Source organism: Oncorhynchus kisutch, linkage group LG14 (genome assembly GCF_002021735.2).
Source record: "Oncorhynchus kisutch isolate 150728-3 linkage group LG14, Okis_V2, whole genome shotgun sequence".
Classification (NCBI taxonomy): domain Eukaryota; kingdom Metazoa; phylum Chordata; class Actinopteri; order Salmoniformes; family Salmonidae; genus Oncorhynchus; species Oncorhynchus kisutch.
The window spans coordinates 28,119,385-28,140,390 of record NC_034187.2 but is presented as its reverse complement, the minus strand read 5'-3'; the positions used below and the strand labels follow the sequence as shown (position 1 = coordinate 28,140,390).

The following is a 21,006-nucleotide window of genomic DNA, read 5'->3' as shown; positions in this document are numbered from 1 at the left end:
GCCAATACAATATATTTGCTGTTAAATGTTAATATAATAGCTGCCCACTGTGCTGGCATTATATCACGTACCTGCAAGTCATTGCAGTTCACAGTATATTTATCAATAGACTAATGCATTTTCCGCTCATCATTTGTCTGTAATAGAGGAGTAATTTTGTTTGGCTGACGCCACCCACAGTAGACGAAATGTGCATGTCGTGGAAGATGTAATCCGTCAGATAGAGCATGCGCAGCTGCTGGGTTCTGGGAGTGTCTGAGCGGCGCAATATTGTAGCAGGCATGAGATCAGCACTCGCTACTGTGAAGCCATGGGCGTTCAAACTGGACAATGACTTGGACTGACAAGAAGAATATGATGTCAAATGGACTAGACTGAAATGCGCCACCGGCTAAGCAGAGTGTCGAAGAAATGTCCAATCGAATCTTTCCCGGCGTTTTGGATATAGACGGAATCCCCGCTCTGTGATAACGGTGCCGGGTATTAGGGATTTGTAATAAGGTAGTTTGTTGTGGCCTACCCTGTTGGAAGACTGCTATTTTTTCCCCCGTTATGTTGTAGGCATTGTGTGTATTCATTATTTCCAAGGTGCTGAATTTATCATCAATGTTGCAGGCCTAGTATAGTGTGTTTAATGTTGGCTGCCAATTCACGCCTTTTCTAGTTTTGATCATTTTTGTGTAGTTTCATGTTTTTCAGTGATATACTTGACTTAATTTGCATCTTATAGATCATTGTGATTTTTATAAAGTGCCAATAACCATGTTGATCAGATAGTGATTATGACTATCGAGGTAGCAAAAATTCCCTTTAATCTCTGATTTTGGAAGCATTTGTTAATGTTTTTGAAGTTGAACTCATCTGACAATTTAAGTGGACAATTGTAACAACATATGGAACATATTTTCAAGTCAGTGTGCCATTTTGTTCATGAGAGGCACAGTATTTGAATTTGCAGGCTAATAGGCTACAGCCTGCAGTTTTGCAAAGTCCTACATATCCAGCGGGTCATGAATTGCTCATGTTTCTCACCTGCTGTGGGAGTGTTACTTGCTGAGAAACTGCAATCAGATTGACAGTTAAAGGGCGAGGCTGTAAGCCATTTGTGCCAGCCAGGTTCCAGGACTGGGGTCCGTTGTGTGGCGGGATGCTGAGGACCACAGTGGGGTGTGTGGGGGTGGAGGAGAGAGATGAGGAGCAGGAGGATGAAGGTGAAGAGGACTTGCGGGATGGAGGTGTGCCCTTCTTTGTGAACAGGGGAGGCCTACCAGTGGATGAGGAGACTTGGGAGCAGATGTGGAGGCATGTGGCCCGGATTCACCCTAATGGTGAGGCCATAGGGAAACGCATCCGGGGAGCCAGTGATCTGCCCAAGGTAGGATGAAGGTGAAGTCCTGACCTAGCTAGACACCCTGCCTGACTGTTGAGAACTCTACAGGCTGCACTCGTACGCAGACTTTGTCAATAGCCCCCCGAAATATAGGCCTAGACACTGTTTCAGTAATATGCACACCAGTCACATTTATTTAAAGTAAACCATCATTCAAGATTGAGATAAACATAAAGTAAACGGTTCAGGAAGATATATTTTCCAATAGCATGGGCTTAGTATATTATGCTACATGAACTTCATCAAATTCACACTTACTGACAATAGAGTGAATAGCTGATTATGCAGAATGATGGTAATGGAGTGATTCAGTTTAATTGTACAACGGTCATTTAAAAGCTACATATTTCTGTCATGCAACATACAGGCATGCAGAATCCAGTTGAGCTGTCCATGCCTTCTCCTCACCTGGATATAATACATTCAGTAAATCAACCATATGAATGCAAAGTTAATTGACTATATAGTACATTTGGAAAGTATTCAGACACCTTCCCTTTTTCCACATTTTGTTACGTTTCAGCATTATTTTAAAATGGATTAAATAAAAACATTTCCTCATCAAGCGACACACAATATCCCATAATGACAAAGCAAAAACAGGTTTTTAGACATTTTAGCAAATATATAAAAAATAAAACTGAAATATCTTATTTACATAAGTATTCAGACCCTTTGCTATGAGACACAAAATTGAGCTCAGGTGCATCCTGTTTCCATTGATCATCCTTGAGATGTTTCTACAACTTGATTGGAGTCCACCTGTGGTACATTCAATTGATTGGACATGATTTGGAAAGGCACAGACCTGTCTATATAAGGTCTCACAGTTGACAGTGCATGTCAGAGCAAAAACCAAGCCATGAGGTCAAAGGAGATATCTGTCGAGCTCCGAGACAGGATTGTGTCAGGGAGGTGATCAAGAACCCGATGGTCGCTCTGACAGAGTTCCACTGTGGAGATGGGAGAAACTTCCAGAAGGACAACCATCTCTGCAGCACTCCACCAATCAGGCCGTTATGGTAGAGTGGCCAGACGGAAGCCACTCCTCAGTAAAATACACAACAGCCTGCTTGGACTTTGCCAAAAGACACCTAAAGGAATCTCAGACCATGAGAAACAAAATTGAACTCCTTGGCCTGAATGCCTAGCATCATGTCTGGGGGAAATCTGGCACCATCCCTACGGTGAAGCATGGTGGTGGCAGCATCATGCAGTGGGTATGTTTTTCAGCGGCAGGGACTGGGAGACTAGTCAGGATCGAGGGAAAGATGAATGGAGCAAAGTACAAAGAGATCCTTGATGAAAACCTGCTCCAGAGTGCTGAGGACCTCAGACTGGGGCGAAGGTTCACCTTCCAAAAGGACAACGACCCTAAGCACACAGCCAAGACAATGCTGGAATGGCCTTGGGACAAGTCTCTGAATATCCTTGACTGGCCCAGTCAGAGCCTGGTCTTGAACCCGATCGAACATCTCTGGAGAGACCTGAAAATAGATGTGCAGCAACGCTCCCCATCCAACCTGACAGAGCTTGAGAGGATCTGCAAAGAAGAATGGGAGAAACTCCCCAAGTACAGGTGTGCCAAGCTTGTAGCGTCATACCCAAGAAGATGTGAGGCTGTTATCGCTTTAACAAAGTACTAAGTAAAGGGTCTGTATACTTATGTAATATTTCAGTTTTTTATTCTAAAACCTGTTTTTGCTTTGTCATTATGGGGTATTGTGTGTAGATTGACAATGAAAAAAAAACGATTTAATCCATTTTAGATTAAGCCTGTAACGTAACAAAATGTGGAAAAAGTCAAGGGGTCTGAATACTTTCCGAAGGCACTGTATGCTTGAAGACATCCACGGACTATTGTCAATGATGGGTTGTTTGTTTTCGTTAAGTATACTAAGTGTGTCTCCGACTGCGCATTCCAGTTAGGAATTTCATTATACAAAATTACATTATTTTCGGACCAAAACCAAGTGGATAAAGCTGTCAAATATATACATTACAGACCACGCAGATGAAAATGTCACTAGATTGTCATAGCAACCTTTCAGTTAAACCTCATCACACTTAACCGTTAGGCTACCTGCCACCGATAGACTCGCCATAGGGAACAATTAAGATAATGATCATGGGTTAAAAGTTTAAAAAACATGGTTGTTAGGTTAAACAAGTGGACATTCTCCAACTATGTAAATATAGGGATTGTGTGATATTAATGCCTCTGGTTGTGCTCTGCCTCTCCCCCATAGATTCCAACACTGAGTGTGCCTACATACCAGCCGACCACCAGTATCCCACAGCGCCTAGAAGCCATACAGAAATATATCAGGGATTTGCAGTATCCTTTGCCTGGAATGGTAGAACTGCTTGTCACTATTGCCAAGCACTGAACCAATGATAGCCCAGGTAGCCTAGATAAAGCTATGACTCTTCATTGGACCTCAAGGTGCAGTTGTTTGTCATGGTCAGTTTTTATGATTGACAGGGTGGGCTGAACAGTTTAGGACATATCCAGATATGTCAACAAAATATACATTCGGTTGAGCAAACAAACTCAATTCCATGCATGATGCAAGCACACTCTGCTCTGGGTTTGAATTCAAGATGGGTCTTCTGAAATATGTGTTAGCCATGCACTGTATTATGTATTGCTTTAAGCTTCATACATCATTCATAGATATAGGCACAAGCTGATTCCATGCTATTGGAAACTGGCCCACACACAGTAGATGTACTGAATAAGTATTATGGTGGTGACTGACCAGTAAAATGGTTCATATATACTTCATACTTGTTTGACTCTGTCTTTTCAGGACAATATGTATGTCCTAAACATGTCACAACATCTCAGAATGTAGGCCATGTTTAGGCTATAATCTATTTTAAGCATAAACATTAGCACCTCTCAGCTCAAGAAGCTCATCCATAATTCACAAACGAGGAAGTATGAATATCAGAAATCACTTAACATGTTTTTATTCCCCATGAGAATATGTTTAGTTGTGTTTGAACAGTTCCATGTTGTTTCACTCCCTCTGCATTCTTTGTACTTAACAATATCCTACAGGTACAATCACACAGGAACACAGTTTTTTGAAATCAAGAAGAGCAGGCCTCTTACTGCGTAAGCACAGTTTCTTCTATCCAATTAATGTTTCCTAACGTTTCGTTTTAGCTTAGCTCTTTGATGATCCTAAGTGTTTGTAAATGTCAGACAGTGTAAATGACATGACTGTTGTCTGCCAGAGAGAATCTCAGGGTTTGACTAAATAGTTTTTCCTGGAGCTGCAGAGAGGCCACAGAGGCAGCAAACAGAAGAAGCAGCTGAGGATGTTTACCAATTGCTTCCTAGTTGCGCTGATCATGACAGAAGCTGAAGGAACTGGATATCTGGATCAGCTGTATGTCTGTTGCACCCCAGGACTGAGGGAACAGGAACTGTTATCATAGCCTAATAGGATCTGTTTCCCAGGCAGGAGCTTCTAGTACATTTTGCTTGCTCATCCACTCAGTTTGTGACCAGACGATTTTATTTCAATGTTCCTCAAAGTGCCAGTTTTCTAAGCTTTGAGATCTTTTTTAGTAATCAATAGTTTTCTCTAAAGGAGGTAATCATTTTCTCTTTGCATGCATGCACATGTCCTGCAATTTAAAAATAGTTTTCTCTAAAGGAGGTAATCATTTTCTCTTTGCATGCATGCACATGTCCTGCAATGTGTGCAAATGTCCTTCAGGCCATTTCAATCCATGTTTAGAATTATTACCTTAGTGTAGACTATTTTGTTGCTTTTCCTTCAGGTCTTTTCTAACCCTCATATTCTGTGTAGGTTGATGGACATCGCCAAGGAGATGATCCGGGAGTCACTACCAATCAAGTGTCTGGAGGCAGTGATCCTTGGAATGTATCCTTTCCTTTAATTAGCTTAGGTATTCCATGGGTCACACTGACAGCACGTGGAAATTGTAATGAGTTTCTTATGCCTGTGTTTTTACCTGCACATCATTTTTTGTCAAATTTTGGAGACTTAGGAATGGGGTGAGGATAAATGATGACCTGGAAATGTTGTTTTCCAACTGAGTGTTTATGGGAAACTAAAAATAACCCAGAGTGATGCCCCAAACAGTGTGGTAACAGGGATTTAGATAAGACAAAGCTTTATGGGCACAACCAGGGCATCCAAGTATTATGTGATTAGAACAGACTCGTGTGCTTACAGTCTGAGACTACTGTATATGACTAATGTATTCTTGTTTAAAAACCAGATCATTGGGGCTTGAAAACTGTTGTTGTCTATGTTACCCTGTAAAAGAGCAGTCCAGTGTGAGCATACAACCAGGTAAGTTATAATAGGGGTTTCCATTTCCTTGACCTTGCCTGTCCCAGTTACCTCAGCAACAGCATGCCGGGTGTGGAGCGCTTCCCCCTCAGCTTTAAGACTCAGTTCTCAGGGAACCACTTCTGCCACATCGTGCTGGGGGTGCACAGCGGGGGCCGCTTCGGAGCACTGGGCATCAGCCGGCGGGAGGACCTCATGTTCAAACCCCTGGAGTTCCGCACGCTGGCTGACCTGGTGCAGGAGTTTGAGGGGGCCTACAGGGGCTACTGGCACACCTTGAGGAAGGTGAAGATTGGTCAGTATGTGTCCCATGACCCCCACAGTGTGGAACAGATAGACTGGAAACACTCCATAATAGACGTGGACAAACTGACCAAGGAGGAGCTGCGGAGAGAGCTGGAGAGACACACCCGGGACATGAGGCTGAAGGTACGGGACCAGGGATACAGAGATCATCTGTTAAAGAGTGTTGGGGTGTGATGGGATGTACAGCACTAAAGCAGGACATGTTCACACATCCAGGAAGGATCCTGGGGACTGAGATGGAAAATGTCCATGAACCAAACCAGTCAGCTTCCTTATTAGAGAATTCTAGTGATTGCATTAGCTCCAACCAGTGGTGGGAAAAGTACCTAACTGTCATACTTGAGTAAAAGTAAAGATACCGTGATAGAAAATGACTCCAGTAAAAGTCACCCAGAAAAATACTACTAGAGTAAAAGTATTTGGTTTTAAATATACTTAAGTATCAAAAGTCAATGTAACAGCTAAAATATACTATAAAATAAATAATAAATAATTTCAAATATCTTATATTATGCAAACCAGAAGGCACCATTTTCTTGTTTTTAAAATTTACAGATAGCCAGGGGCACGCTCCAACACTCAGACATAATTTACAAACAAAGCATGTGTTTAGTCCACCAGATCAGAGGCAGTAGGGATGACCAGGGATGTTTTCTTGATAAGTGTGTGAATTAGACAAATTTCCTGTCCTGCTAAATTAATACAAATGTAACGAGTACTTTTGAGTGTCAGGGAAAACGTATGGAGTAAAAAGTACATCATTTTCTTTAGGAATGCAGGGCAGCTTAGTGGTTAGAGCATTGGACTAGTAACTGGAAGGTTGAAAGTTCAAACCCCCGAGCTGACAAGGTACAAATCTGTCGTTCTGCCCCTGAACAGGCAGTTAACCCACTGTTCCTAGGCCGTCATTGAAAATAAGAATTTGTTCTTAACTGACTTGCCTAGTTAAATAAAGGTAAAATAAAAAAATATATTTAAAAAATGTAGTGAAGTAAAAGTTGTCAAATACAAATAGTAAAGTCCAGATATATACTGTAAATAAAAAAATAAAAAACTTAAGTAGTACTTTAAAGTATTTTTACTTAAGTAAATTACACCACTGGATCCAACTGAGACTGAATTAGTCTGCAGCATATCACTGTATCAGCACTGAATTTAGATTAGTGTCAAATTAAATTGGGATGCATGTGAGCTACATTAGATCTGAATCTATGTGAGAGGGAAGCACAAGGGGATCGTTGAATGTGAATCCATCCTGAGCAGATGGAAAGCCCTTAATCACAGAGTTGCTGACCTCCTTTTGACCCGTCATGCATGATGATATGGAGTTGACCTGCCAATTCAGGAGCTATCATCCTCAAATTATGACCTCTCATGGGCTATCATCCCAAACAGTAATGAAAGGAGCCTTACGCAGGGCCCTGTGAATAATAATAACTAATGTAATGACATTTCTCTGCTCCATTGTGAGTCACGCATGGCTGCCTCAATCAATCAATGGCTGATCCTTTATAGCGAGGGCTCTCACCCAATGGCCGCACTCACAATCACATTAAAGATGGGGCCGATTTTACCGTCATCACCGTCAAAACTGTGCCTCCTTTAGCACAATAGGGCCTCTCACTGAGGTGCTCGCTCACCTTAGCACTACTCTAAGTAATTGAAAGCTGATGATCTGTGTGTGTGTGTATCTATCTATACGCATGTGTCCTTCCTCCTCCCTACTCTGCATAAATGGTGTGCTGAATTTTAAAATAAACGTTTAGTAATTGGAGAATTGCACTTCTCCTTAGTCTACACGGTGGATATGACCAGAACTCAACTTGTAAGCATTTGTACCTCTACCTTTGTGGTGCCCCTTGTTGTTACTGTGAGGTAAACAGAACTGTGTGATTGTCTTTCAGATTGGAAAGGCTGCACCCCCTTCACCCACCAAAGACAGGAAGAGTAGCATGGGCTCGCCCCTCCGTAACCCAGGCAGCCCCATGCGCAGGAACAGCCGCATCGAGAGACGGTAATACTGATTGTGCAATGTAGTCAGATGTCAGGAGCTGCTTAGTCTCACTATAGTCTCTCTGACAGCACAGTAAATACTCGTTAAGTCAATAAACAAGATGCTAGCTGTAGTGGAGATGGCCCTGCACTGATCTGAACAAGCACTAGAGGCTATAAGTCCTATGATGGTGTAGTTCAAGAGGAATCTCTGAACAGTAATCTCTCAGTTTTAATCTGTGTCATGAGAAATCATATATATATTTTTTGGGGGTTTACAGTCCATCTGGAGAGAAGAAAGTTCTTGATCCGAAGCCGCCACCAGACATGAATGGATATCAGATTCGAGTGTGAGGAGGATTTCACTTCATAAAATCATCCTGCAAAACAAGATCTTAGAATGGTGGGGTTCTGTCTGACAAAAGGTTTGTTCTGGGGAATGGGGCTTTTGTGTTCAGTTCTCCAAATAGGTTTGTAACGTGTAAGCAATTTATGTTTGGGTATTTTGCATTAAACAAACGTGAGGTATACTGTACAGAGCATGGCCATGTCAATAACTGATTATTGACTAAATGTACAGTACTAGTCAAAAGTTTGGACACCTACTCATTCTAGGGGTTTTCTTTATTTTTATTATTTTCTACATTGTAGAATAATAGTGAAGACATCAAAACTATGAAATAACACATATGGAATCATGTAGTAACCCAAAAATATATTTTATATTCTTCAAAGTAGCCACCCTTTGCCTTGATGACAGTTTTGCACACTCTAGGCATTCTCTCAACCAGCTTCATGAGGAATGCTCTTCCAACAGTCTTGAAGGAGTTCCATCAGTTCCACCAAAATCATCTCAACTGGGTTGAGGTTGGGTGATTGTGGAGGACAGGTTATCTGATGCAGCACTCCATCACTCTCCTTGGTCATTGTCTTGTTGAAAAACAAATGATAGTGCCACTCAGTGGAAACCAGATGGGATGGCATATCGCTGCAGAATGCTGTGGTAGCCATGCTAGTTAAGCATGCCTTGAATTCTAAATAAATCACTGACAGTGTCTCTAGCAAAGCACCATCACACCTCCTCCATGCTTCACGGTGGGAACCACACATGCAGAGATAATCCGCTCACCTACTCTGCATCTCACAACAACACGGTGGTTGGAACCAAAAATCTCAGATTTGGAATCATTAGACCAAAGGACAGATGTCCACCGGTCAAATGTCCATTGCTCGTGTTTCTTGGCCCAAGCAAGTCTCTTCTTCTTATTCATGTCCTTTAGTAGTAGTTTCTTTGCGACAATTCGACCATGAAGACCTGATTTACGCAGTCTCCTCTGAACAGTTTAAGTTGACATGTCTGTTACTTAAACTCTGGGAAGCAATTATTTTGGCTGAAATCTGAGGTGCAGTGAACTCTAATGAACTTGTCTTCTGCAGCAGAGGTGACTCTGGTTCTTCCTTTCCTGTGGCGGTCCTCATGCGAGCCAGTTTCATCATAGCGGTTGATCGTTTTTGACATTTTCCGTATTGACTGACCTTCATGTCTTAAAGTAATGATAGACTGTCATTTCTCTTTGCTTATTTGAGCTGTTATTGCCATAATTGGGACTTGGTCTTTTACCGAATAGGGCTATCTTCTGTATATCACCCATACCTTGTCACAACACAACTGATTGGCTCAACTCATTAAGAAGGAAAGGATTTCTACAACTTAACTTTTAACAAGGCACACCTGTTAATTGAAATGCATTCCAGGTGACTTCCTGATGAAGCTGGTTGAGAGAATGCCAAGAGTGTGCAAAGCTGTCAAAGGCAAAGGGTGGCTACTTTGAAGAATCTCAAACATAAAATACATTTTGATTTAATAAACACTTTTTTTGGTTACTACATGATTCCATGTGTTATTTCATAGTTTCATAGTATTATTTAACAATGTAGAAAATAGCAAAAATAAAGAAATTAGTAGGTGTGTCCAAACTTTTGACTGGTACTGTATGTTCAAAGCCTATAATTCTAAGGTCTCGCAATGCTCAACTTTGGGGATATCAAACACTCGTTTTACACCAGGGGATATCAAACCCTTGTGTAGGATCAATTCCACAGGCCTACTTATTATTATTTTGTTCTCAGTGGGATCTCAACTTACGTTTGAGAGGTAGAATACACAAGGTGCAATTTCAAGATGTGGTTGTGCATCAGCAGTTTTTCTCTTGCGTCAGTCACTGGAAGTCACTAAATGAACCCATGTCAGCTAAATATTTTTAGATTGGTAAATTAGTCTAGCGGGCAGCTATCTAAACTTCTAGTAATCCTGATCGAATTACCAACTGGGGGCCCCCATTGATTTTGTTAGTCACTCTGACATATTAAAAACTGCACCCTATGGCAAAATGTGTAGAATTGCAGGACATTAGCTGTAAACTGCACACAAAAAAATCCCCCTGACAAAATTTGTAGAATTGTATGAAATTAGTTATAAAATTATTTCCAAAAACGTGGCATTCAGCAGCTCTGTGGTTCTAGGTTGCTACCAGGCTTTTTATAAAGCCGGAAGCTTGGTAGTGACACCGTTCTTTTATAGTTCATTCTACAATAAGATTGGTTCAGGCAGCATTTAAGGAATTCCCAAAGGCTAAACAGGTATGGCTCATGTTTTTAAAGATGGGTTAATATGCAATGTTACATTTAGCTTAAGCTGTGTAAGGTGTAAAAATGAGTAATTAGACATATCACAGAAGAGATCCATGTTAGTTATTAAGAATTGCAATCTGTCTCCATGTTGTACTTTAAGTGTGGAAATATTTATTTTAGCTCTGCTGGATAGTAACCGCTTTTGTAGTGTAGTTTGCAATCCACTTACCTTGTGCCTTTTAATGAACATTTTAATAGACAGTGATAAAGAAAACAAGTGTTACAGGATGAATAGTTTATCTTCCATTTCACTAGCAAAACATACTGTACCATCTGCTCTATCCCAAATAGCCAGCAAACTGAGTGATCTACACCTTACTCTCGTATTTGTATGTTCTGCTATTGATTACACATGATTGAATATGGGGTAATTCAGCGTGCAGTAGTCTATATAAACCTTCCAAAGCATGAGAAGTGTGGATTCCTTTTAGGATAGTAAGAGAAAGTGGTCACTGTGGTCGACAGAAGTTTAGAATTTTGTGGTCACTCATGAGACAACCTCACAAAATGTTTTTTCCAATTGTGAACGATTACATTGCAGGTGATTTTAGTTTTTTTTGCTGTCATTATTCTTGATGAAATAGGCATTTTGAAGGCAGCAGTTGCTTTTTTTAAATATTGACATGGACTGATATATTTAGTTTTTGTTCAGTATAAATAATCTTGTTCTTATTTTAACACAGCCTTAGTGTGGTTGTCTAGCTACTCTAAATATTAAACAGTTGTATTCAAGGTGCAAAGAGATTTGTTTACAGTATTCTCATCTGCATTTTTATATGGCATTTAGGCCAGAGTTTCTGTAATTTTATACTAGCCTCAATTTTTATTATTACCGAGCATTTGAGAAATTGAAGTCCGCACCACATTTCTAAATATTGCCACAGAGCACATTGAAATTTGTTGGTTGGGATTCCTTTAGTCCACTTTAATTTCAATACCATAAACAGAGGTTGTTGTCTTGTGCCAAAAGATTGTAATTGTCCTTTTATCATGTAAGGCTTTCTATTGATTTTAAAGTCAACTCCTCTCACTTTCCTCCCGGTGTGTCTGTTGCTAGGATTTATCTAACTCATTGACATGGGTCAGATGGCTGAAAGTTTATTAGCAAGCTTCAGCTATATTTAGAGATCGACAAAATACAACAGTGGACAAAATGTAGTTAAAAATCAATGACCGATACGGTATAAATAAACTGGGTGCTAAGGACATGGAGGACAAACTGATAGCCTACATGCCAACCAAGAGTCCAAACTGGGCAGTGTAGCCTGGACTAAAGAGAGTGACTAACATTTCCTCCTTTAATTGTCTTCAAAGAAAGCTTAATACAAATCCCATACTGAGGATATGTGTACTGGGGGACCATACAGTAAGACAATGAACAACATTTGGTTGCAGCTATACTAATTTGAATTTTCTGTATATTCTATTGCCCGCTGGTACACTGTGAGACATTTGACCGAGCCCATTTTGGGCTCCAAGACATGAAATCAGAGGTTTTGATATTTCCTCCTTTCATTGCAATGTGGTCTGTTTTTGTTCCTTAGTGCAAAGATGTGGTGATGACACTGTATTAATACATGTCATCTGAAATATTGTAACCGTAAATCACCCGTATGGCTTTGTGACACTTGAAACTGAAATAAACAAGGAACTGGTATTTGACCAGATTTGTTGAAAACAAATGGTGTAACATTTGAGTGATTAACATACCTCTTTTCCCATTCATCACATGCTTTTTGGAGAGATGCCAGTGCTAGCAACCAGCATGGGTTGTACAAGTCAATTGTACTGTGCTGGCTGTGTCTAGTGTACTGATGCCCAAGGATTCTGCTGCACAAATCAATTAAGTCTAATGGAAGCCTGGCTGAATGGATAGTCTACCTGACAGCACTGCAATCGGCTAACAAGGCTTAACTAACTAAACCCTGCTAACCTGACCTATTTCATCATACGAGCACAGAGGACTGCCATGGTTGTTGCTCTCCTGAACAAACAGCCTCTGTTACTGTTTCATGTTCAGACCAGGGAGATTTTGATAGCTCTTATATACAGTAGCACAAGAGTAGCTGGGGACTGTTCTCTTATGAAATGGCTCCTGTTAGTATATGCTATAGCTGAATGTACATCATGTAGGTATGGTATGTGAAATGCAAGTGTTTAAAAGAATCACAGCTGCAGTTGAAATAGGTTTGTTAAGTTGTTAAGGCACAGAGGGAGACAAAACAGAAGCCCAGAGGTAACAAACACTAGGTACTACCTCCCCCACCACTGTTTATGAAATGAAGACAGAATGAATAGTGGCCTACTTTGAAAAACCTACTGACCCATTTCTCCTCAGTGCATGTGTATTGTGCCACGGGAAATGTATTTTCGTGCAGCACAGTCAAACTCAGGTTTCAAGGTAGATCCTGGAATTCTTACACACTGAACCCACTGCCTGCCTTTATGCTAACTTACATTTAAAAACTCTTTCAGTGATTCATTATGAGAAACAGAAAATAGTTCCCCGGAAGAGAGAACACCTGATTTATTGTAGTTAGACTAAAGGAAGTGTCAGACCTTGACATGTGTCATTCCAGTGAGCTATAACTAGAGGTCTTAGTGTTGACAGGAGTCTGTTGGCTGTTCCTCTAGACCAGGGTTTCCCAAACTCAGTCCTGGGAACCCCCCTGCCCGGTGTACCTTTTGGTTTTGCCCAAGCACTACACAGCTGATTCAAATAACCAACTCAAGATTTGATGATTTGAATCGGCTATGTATTGCTAGGGCAAAAACAAAAACGTGCACCCAGGGGGAGTCGTAGGACTGAGTTGGGAAAACCCTGGTCTAGACTGCAGTGTACACACACACACACACACACACACAGAAGCCCCGACAGTGCCCTAGCATGCATGAACGCTCCCTCCCTGCAACCTGAATGAATAATTGATTCATGCCTCAGCCAGCCACACTCATCTTCTCCTCGACAGAGTGCCTCAGTAGAGCGAGAGAGCTTCCATCTCAGTGTGGCACTGCCAACATTCAGGTCACAATTTTAACACCCAAAGATGATGTAGATCAACCTAATTAGACTGCCAAGCTATTGTTAGATTTATTTAAGATTTCTACCACTTGAACAAATAATATTGACTGGACCAAAGCCAGAGGATAGGGGGGGAAACAGCTAAATAAATAGAAAACATTGACATTCAATTATTTCACAGTTTGTAAATGTTTTAAGACAAATGTTCCAATTTACTAGTGTAGCAGATTGTGAACAAACTGAGTAAACAAAATCCCCATAAACTTCTAAATCTAAAAGCTTCTTGTATTCATATCTTAACAGTAAGAGCATTTGTCAAATAAACCCCAACTAACTGAATCTAACCTTTTTGGTTATTTTTTCTCTCTATACATGTAAACAAATATTATCATTCAGAGGACATCCCATCTCTTCTAGAAATTGGGCTGAGTAGTTTTTCTTCAGGTAGGAAACAGGCAGAGTATTAGATGGGACTCAAAACTCTCTGTGAGCCCCAGGGACCAAGTAAGTATTCACTTTTAAACATGGAATTGTGCCATGGGCAAATCATGTAAGGTTTGAACAAAAATGTTTAAATGCTTGACCTCTGTCCTCCTGATTCTTCATTGACCATAGACAGCCCAAATCACACAGGATTCAGGTCCAGCTGGAACTTGGCCAGGAGACTGAGGTGGTCCGAGGGGAACATTTCATTGGGTAAACCGTTCATTGACCAGAGGTCCTCCTCTGGTAGGAGGGAGAGACGACCAAGCAGCTTCAGACCTTGGCTCTGCCGTTGACCTCCACCTGAAACAACGTTTTTGGTACACCATCTCTCAATTCTTCTTTCTCTATACACTTACTAGACTGGAGGACAATATCAATGGCTATTTATATATATTTCCTTTGGATACATGCCCCTTACCTTTCTGATCAGCACCAGAAATGCCAAGCCTTGGAGAGTAGAAGATGTAGTCGACTGTAGCTCCAACCTCGGAGTGCAGCGTGGTCACCTCAGCACGGTCTGTTCCAGGGATGAAGTGGCCGTAGGCTGACCGCAGGTTCAGGTAATGGGAGATAGTCTGTCTGAACCTGAGGAAGGACATGGACAATGTTATTACATTTAACATGTATTCAGCACTGTCAGAGTGCCTTCAGGAGGTATTCAAACCCTTGACGTTATCCCCGTTTTGTTGCGTTACAGCCTGCTGCTACTGGACTCCTATTTACAGTTGAGGTCGGAAGTTTACATACACTTAGGTTGGAGTCATTAAAAATCATTTTTCAACCACTCCACAAATTTCTTGTTAACAAACTATAGTTTTGGCAAGTCGGTTAGGACATCGACTTTGTGCATGACAAGTAATTTTTCCAATTGTTTACAGACAGATTATTTAACTTATAATGCACTGTATCACAATTCCAGTGGGTCAGAAGTTTACAACCTCTATATTGACTGTGCCTTTAAACAGCTTGGAAAATTCCAGAAAATGATGTCATGGCTTTAGAAGCTTCTGGGCTAATTGACATCATTTGAGTCAATTGGAGGTGTACCTGTGGATGTATTTCAAGGCCTACCTTCAAATGCAGTGCCTCTTTGCTTGACATCGTGGGAAAATCAAAATAAATCAGCCAAGACATCAGCTAAAAAAATTGTAGAGATCCACAAGTCTGGTTCATCTGTACAAACAAAAGTACATAAGTATAAACCCCATGGGACCACGCGGCCGTCATACCGCTCAGAATGGAGACATGTTCTGTCTCCTAGAGATGAACGTACTTTGGAGCAAAAAGTGCAAATCAATCCCAGAACAACAGCAAAGGACCTTGTGAAGATGCTGGAGGAAACAGGTACAAAGGATCTATATCCCCAGTAAAATTATTCCTATATCGACCTAACCTGAAACGCCGCTCAGCAAGGAAGCCACTGCTCCAAAACCACCATAAAAGACAGACTACGGGTTGCAACTGCACATGGGGCAAATATCGTACTTTTTGGAGAAATGTCCTCTGTTCTGATGAAACAAAAATAGAACTGTTTGGCCATTATAACCATTGTTATGTTTGGAGGAAAAAGGGGGAGGCTTGCAAGCTGAAGAACACCATCCCAACGTGAAACGCAGGAGTCGCAGCATCATGTTGTGGGGGTGCTTTGCTGCAGGAGGGCCTGGTGCACGTCACAACATAGATGGCTACATGAGGAAGGAGAATTACGTGGATAAATTGAAGCAACATCTCAAGACATCAGTCAGGAAGGTAAAGCTTGGTCGCAAATGGGTCTTCCAAATGGACAATGACCCCAAGCATACTTCCAAAGTTGTGGCAAAATGGCTTAAGGACAACAAAGTCAAGGTATTGGACAAAGCCCTGACCTCAATCCCATAGAAAATTTGTGGGCAGAACTGAAAAAGTGTGTGCGAGCAAGGGGGCCTACAAACCTGACTCAGTTACACCAGCTCTGTCAGGAGGAATAGGCCAAAATTCACCCAACTTATTGTGGGAAGCTTGTAGAAGGCTACCCAAAACGTTTGACCCACGTTAAACTATTTAAAGGCAATGCTACCAAATACTAATTGAGTGTGTTAACTTCTGACCCATTGGGAATGTGATGAAAGAAATAAAACGCCAAAATAACTAATTCTCTCTACTACTATTCTGACATTTCACATTCTTAAAATAAAGTGGTGATCCTAACTGATCTAAGACAGGGAAGTTTTACTAGGATTAAATGTCAGGAATTGTGAAAAACTAAGTTTAAATGTATTTGGCTTAGGTGTATGCAAACTTCCGACTTCAACTGTATATTACTGCACAATGTCTGATCACACAATCCATTGCACAATTCCTCAGCAAGTGTAAATATCCTACTTAAATTCGTTGAGTGCCTTCTAATTGCATTTTTTTTTTTTTTTTTACATTTAAAACATTTTCAAAAATGAATTGAGCTTTTAGTATGGTTTTATTCACTTACCCATTGTGGAGAGGTGAACCTGCAGGTCAGCATTTTATTGCACTGTGTACATCAGGTGTATATGACATATAAACAAAATTTAACATGAAATGTGGCCCTTTGAAAAGGAACATAAAATCTGACCTTGTTGTATAAGGATGCTTGTCCTCAGGATCTATTGGAAATAAGTGAAAGAGTAACATACAGGAGTCATTAACTGTTCTCTACACAACTGTGCTCTGGGGTCTCACCTGCCGTGGGTATAGTTGAGATTAAATGTTTTGGGGTCTAGTTTTAGTGTGTGTGTGTGTGTGTTACCAGGTGTGTTGTCAGTGACCCCTGGGATGAGCTCCAGGTCCTGTGGCCGGACACAGGCAGCCTCACAGAAACGCAGCCGACGCAGGAAGCCATGGTTGTACTGCAGGTTCCCTACACAGGAAGAACAAATATAGAGTGGCCAGTCAGACCATCACACAAGACTTAAATTGAGATACTGAGTGAGAAGATGAATCGACCAATTGTCATAATGGGAGCTTGACCAACAATCCACCCTGACATGGTCCAAACAGAAAGACTGACACATACGTTCTGGACTCTGGGTTGACGTGATTTGACTCTTTGGCTCATTTACAGTTGTGTACTGGCAGTTGTCATCGATGCCCACGGTGCTTGGCCAAAGGGGAGCGAATACCCTCCTATGATGGACGTTGTAGGACAGATCCTCTTGACCTGATATCTGCCACACATAGGAAACAAAACACAGAACCCATTGGCCAAGGTGACATACTGAACACCAACTCACCATTGAATTATTAAGTAGCTTAAAATTGACAAGTCATTTTCCATAGGAGTAGTGTGCTCACCATCCAGGCAGGTAGACCATGATAGTAAAGCTGTCTTGTCGTGATCAGTTGGTACAGAGGCATGTTGGGTAGAGCATTGAAGTCTCCACATAGAACAACATTGCAGTGCTCTCCCTTCACCTTGCAGTTCCTCACGATGTAGTCGATCTCTGCCAGCAGCATTGCAAGCTGGGTCAGCTTCACGTCACCCCTCCTGGTGTTGAACAGGAGGTGGGTGGTTGCCACACAGAGGGGTGGGCCCTTGGCAGTGACTTCTGACCCCTGTGTGATAATTGGCTGGAGCAGCAGGACAATGCCCACGTTGTCTCGGTCCAGCAGCTCACACTCTGGCCTGTAGAACTCCAGCAGACTCTCTGACACCTGGGAGAAACGGTCGCCGCGGTAACAAATCACACAGCCGTCAGTCTTGGTGCCGGTGCGCCGCTTGTAAACACAGGTGTAGCCTTGAGGATGGAACCACAAAATTACAAATATTGATATACAAACAACTATTACATGTCTGTTACTAAGTGTAGCTGACTTGCATTATTCTGCAATGGTCTTGATTGTGCCATTAACAGATGCTGAGGAACTTGGACCTACCCATGTCACGAAGGACAGGATGGAGTTGCTCTGTAAAGTGGTTCTCCTGGACCTCTTGCAGACACAGGATCTACACATGGGAATAACATACAGCTCAATTCACAAGGAGACTCCGATGACAATTGTTCAGCAACACAGTGTCAATAGATGTTACTGTATTAATTTAGTAAGGTCAGACTGACATCTGGTTCCCATTTCTTGAACTCCTGTGTGAGGTTTGGGAAGCGGTAGTCCCAGCTCAACACCCCTAGAGGGCAGTTTGTGTACAGCTCCTGGTTGGCCTCCAGCAGGTCCTGGGCCAGGATGTTGTAAGACATCACTGTGAAGTCAAACAGGGGCCGGGGTTCTGAGGGGGGCCTTTGGAGAGGCTCTGGCGCTGTGTGGGTCTCACTGAGTTCCTCCCACACCCTCCACACCACTGAGGGGGAAGCAGAGAGATATCTAAGCAAACGGTAACATTGATATTCTGATGGTGATGTGGGTTCACAAACAATCAATCAAAAACCTGTACTTAATGTAACAGATATTATGCAAAATGCTCACCTTCGAAGGTCTCTCTCTCCAGTGAATGTGGGTAGTAGCTCATGCTTGGGAACGCTGTGGAAGGGCAGAACAACACCTCTTTCAAGCCAGGGCCGATGGGGAAATGCCAGCCCTTGGGTGGGGGCTGAGCCCTACTCTCCCATGGCTGTGTCTGGGCCTCTGCCTCACAGAGAAGGGAGACCAGGCCCAGCCCAGGATCCCATATCTCAGCAGGCACTTCACTAGTGCTTGCATGTGGGTCTACAAAAGAGCTCAAGTCTAGTCCTGCTGCAGTTTGGCTCTCCCACTCCGGTTTTTGCACCTGTGCCTTGGTTACTGACTCTCCCATGCTCATCTTTTCCACTATCTGTTCTAACAGGACATGGACAATCGCTTTATCGTCTGTTGTCCTGCTGTCCTTGACTGATGGATTCTGTACTTCAGATGTCTCTGTTGTTAGCCCCAGTGCTGGGTTACTGTTCTCAGACTCCTCTGTGGGGGAACAGGGAGCCTCCTGCACGCCATCATCCCTCATGAGCTTCTCTGAGTAGAGGAGAGTCTGCTCCTGGTCCTGCTGCTTTGGACCTTCCTCTCTGACCCCGTCCTCCTCCACGCCGTCTCTCACCTCTGGCTCCTCTTCCTTCACTCCATCAAGCAGCCGACCCTCCAGAGTTACAAATACAGGCTCTTTCCTGTCTTTCTCTGGTTCAGACCCCATCACCTCTTTCACAGTGCTTTTCTTCATCTCTGCCTCTTTACTCTTCTCCTTTTCTAGTGCGCCGTTCTCCTTCATCCATTCCCCAGTCACTTTCCCGGGATCCTTCTTGGCCTTTGGGGGCCCGCTGCTTGTACTAAGCCACGGATCCAGCAGGCCTGCCTGCGTTTTAGTAAATCTTTTGGAAGGGACTTCACCATCCCACACCTTGCCATTAATGGACACAGAGGAACCCTTTTTCAAGGGTTCTGTATAAAAGAAATGGTGCGATAACTTACATGTGTTCAAACACTAGCTTATTATTACTGCATGCATCTATAATAAAACAAATATTTTAAGCAATTATATCATTACTCCTCATAAAATCAAACAAAAAGCTGTCAGTCACTGCACACACCACAACATATGCACGTGGTACTCATATGACGTCACGCAGTACATTTAGAATCCATTGCGCCTAGCTAAAATGTCAACGCCATGTGTTTTCTATTTAGATTATGTTCAAACTCAAATAGCATGCGGTAGCTAAAGCAGACCAGATTAGCCTTTAGTTAAATCATCGATTAAAAATTGGACTCCAACTAAATATGTGCTACGAGACGTGTAGTTAGTTAGCTAGAGCTAGCTATTCGGTCATTCGACTTTAGGCACCCAAACGAGCCATCATGTTCGGCGAAAATGTACAGGCAATAAAACAAAAATCTATGTGTCAAATGTTTGTTTGTATGTGGTTTACCTGTGACGCAGTTTATAAACCGTGTTAACGGGTAAAGCCCGTAAAATATCAGGCTCCCAATCATGCTCCGCTCCAATGATTGGGCGGACCCGATCATGCCGAGCCGCGGGGCACCGGGCTATGGCCCGTGATATGAACGGGATGAGTGCCCTTCTCAAATCGAACAATAATCTGCGCCACAAGGTCATGTTCTCAACAAAACATCAATTTCCATAAAATATGTTTTAATTGTCTAACTAGTTTTCAGTTGGAAGGCAGATTACGCGTTTTATCAAAAACAATCACCTTTGAAAAAACTAAGAATCCTGTTCATTACTCCATGTGCTTAATTACATGTCACTTTTGTTTTGAGACGATTTTAGCGTGGGCATTTTCCCTATTCAAAACAACGAGGAACTCGGAAATCTCCGACTTCTGATTTAAATGCGTTTTGTATTTAACATTTAACACGGCAAGTCAGACAACTGGGAACTCGGCGAAAGAAAATAGTTCCGACTGGGAACATCGTTTTGAATGGTCATCCAACTCGGAATTCCATGTCGGAAATTCTTTCTAGAACTCCGAGGTTTACTCAAGAGTTTTTTTCGTTTTTTCTCGGAGTTCCCAGTTCCTCATGCCCAAGGGCAGCCAGCCCGGTTCCAAAACGAATGCAATCAACTTTCATCCGGGCCAGATTAATCGAATCCCCTCACTGGTATGCTCACATGAATTATGTATAATTGTCTTTAAAAAAAAGTGAACCCATACACTACAACCATCTCAGTGGCTGACTTCATTATAGTGATAACAAGAAAGCTGCACGTTGGAATATAGACTCCTTTTATGTGTTTGTAAACAGTGCTGCACGAGGTGGTGGCAAAACATGCGACTTCTTATGGAATGCCAGCTAATTAGTGCAGTTCACACTACTTTTGGATTATA

At 42.0% G+C, this 21,006-nt stretch overlaps 2 protein-coding genes across 3 annotated transcripts; one reads left to right on the top strand and one right to left on the bottom strand.

Moving 5' to 3' along the window:
• Nucleotides 1-256: 256 nt before the first annotated feature.
• vash1 (vasohibin 1) lies at nucleotides 257-12,392 on the top strand. Its single transcript, XM_020501748.2, has 7 exons — nucleotides 257-1,375; nucleotides 3,640-3,728; nucleotides 4,458-4,514; nucleotides 5,218-5,292; nucleotides 5,775-6,156; nucleotides 7,938-8,047; nucleotides 8,307-12,392. The coding sequence occupies exons 1-7, from the start codon at nucleotides 1,148-1,150 to the stop codon at nucleotides 8,377-8,379; spliced, it is 1,014 nt and encodes a 337-aa protein (XP_020357337.1). The 5' UTR covers nucleotides 257-1,147; the 3' UTR covers nucleotides 8,380-12,392.
• An 836-nt stretch (nucleotides 12,393-13,228) lies between these two features.
• On the bottom strand, nucleotides 13,229-20,216 carry angel1 (angel homolog 1 (Drosophila)). 2 transcript variants are annotated; one of them, XM_020501120.2, is made up of 10 exons: nucleotides 20,086-20,216; nucleotides 18,656-19,597; nucleotides 18,295-18,530; nucleotides 18,113-18,182; nucleotides 17,531-17,973; nucleotides 17,253-17,403; nucleotides 16,986-17,096; nucleotides 16,812-16,842; nucleotides 14,643-14,809; nucleotides 13,229-14,524 (listed from the first exon to the last, which is right to left on the bottom strand). In XM_020501120.2, exons 1-10 carry the CDS (start codon nucleotides 20,180-20,182, stop codon nucleotides 14,364-14,366), a joined length of 2,409 nt encoding a protein of 802 aa, XP_020356709.1. In that variant the 5' UTR covers nucleotides 20,183-20,216; the 3' UTR covers nucleotides 13,229-14,363. The 2 variants fall into 2 exon arrangements, with proteins under 2 accessions (XP_020356709.1, XP_020356712.1); XM_020501123.2 differs by having other exon boundaries at nucleotides 18,656-18,709; nucleotides 20,086-20,215.
• Nucleotides 20,217-21,006: the final 790 nt, after the last annotated feature.

Bases quoted from the DNA above. Each gene is read 5' to 3' on its own strand.
- vash1 (XM_020501748.2), top strand. From the start codon at position 1,148: ATGCTGAGGACCACAGTGGGGTGTGTGGGGGTGGAGGAGAGAGATGAG. The intron at 3,729-4,457 runs GTATCCTTTGCC...AATATCCTACAG, and splicing joins AAATATATCAGGGATTTGCA to GTACAATCACACAGGAACAC. The intron at 5,293-5,774 runs GTATCCTTTCCT...TGCCTGTCCCAG, and splicing joins GAGGCAGTGATCCTTGGAAT to TTACCTCAGCAACAGCATGC.
- angel1 (XM_020501120.2), bottom strand. From the start codon at position 20,182: ATGATCGGGTCCGCCCAATCATTGGAGCGGAGCATGATTGGGAGCCTG. The intron at 18,183-18,294 runs GTCAGTCTGACC...TCCCATGTGTAG, and splicing joins TCAAGAAATGGGAACCAGAT to ATCCTGTGTCTGCAAGAGGT. The intron at 14,810-16,811 runs GTCAGATTTTAT...GTCCTTCCTCAG, and splicing joins AAGCATCCTTATACAACAAG to GTTCAGACAGACTATCTCCC.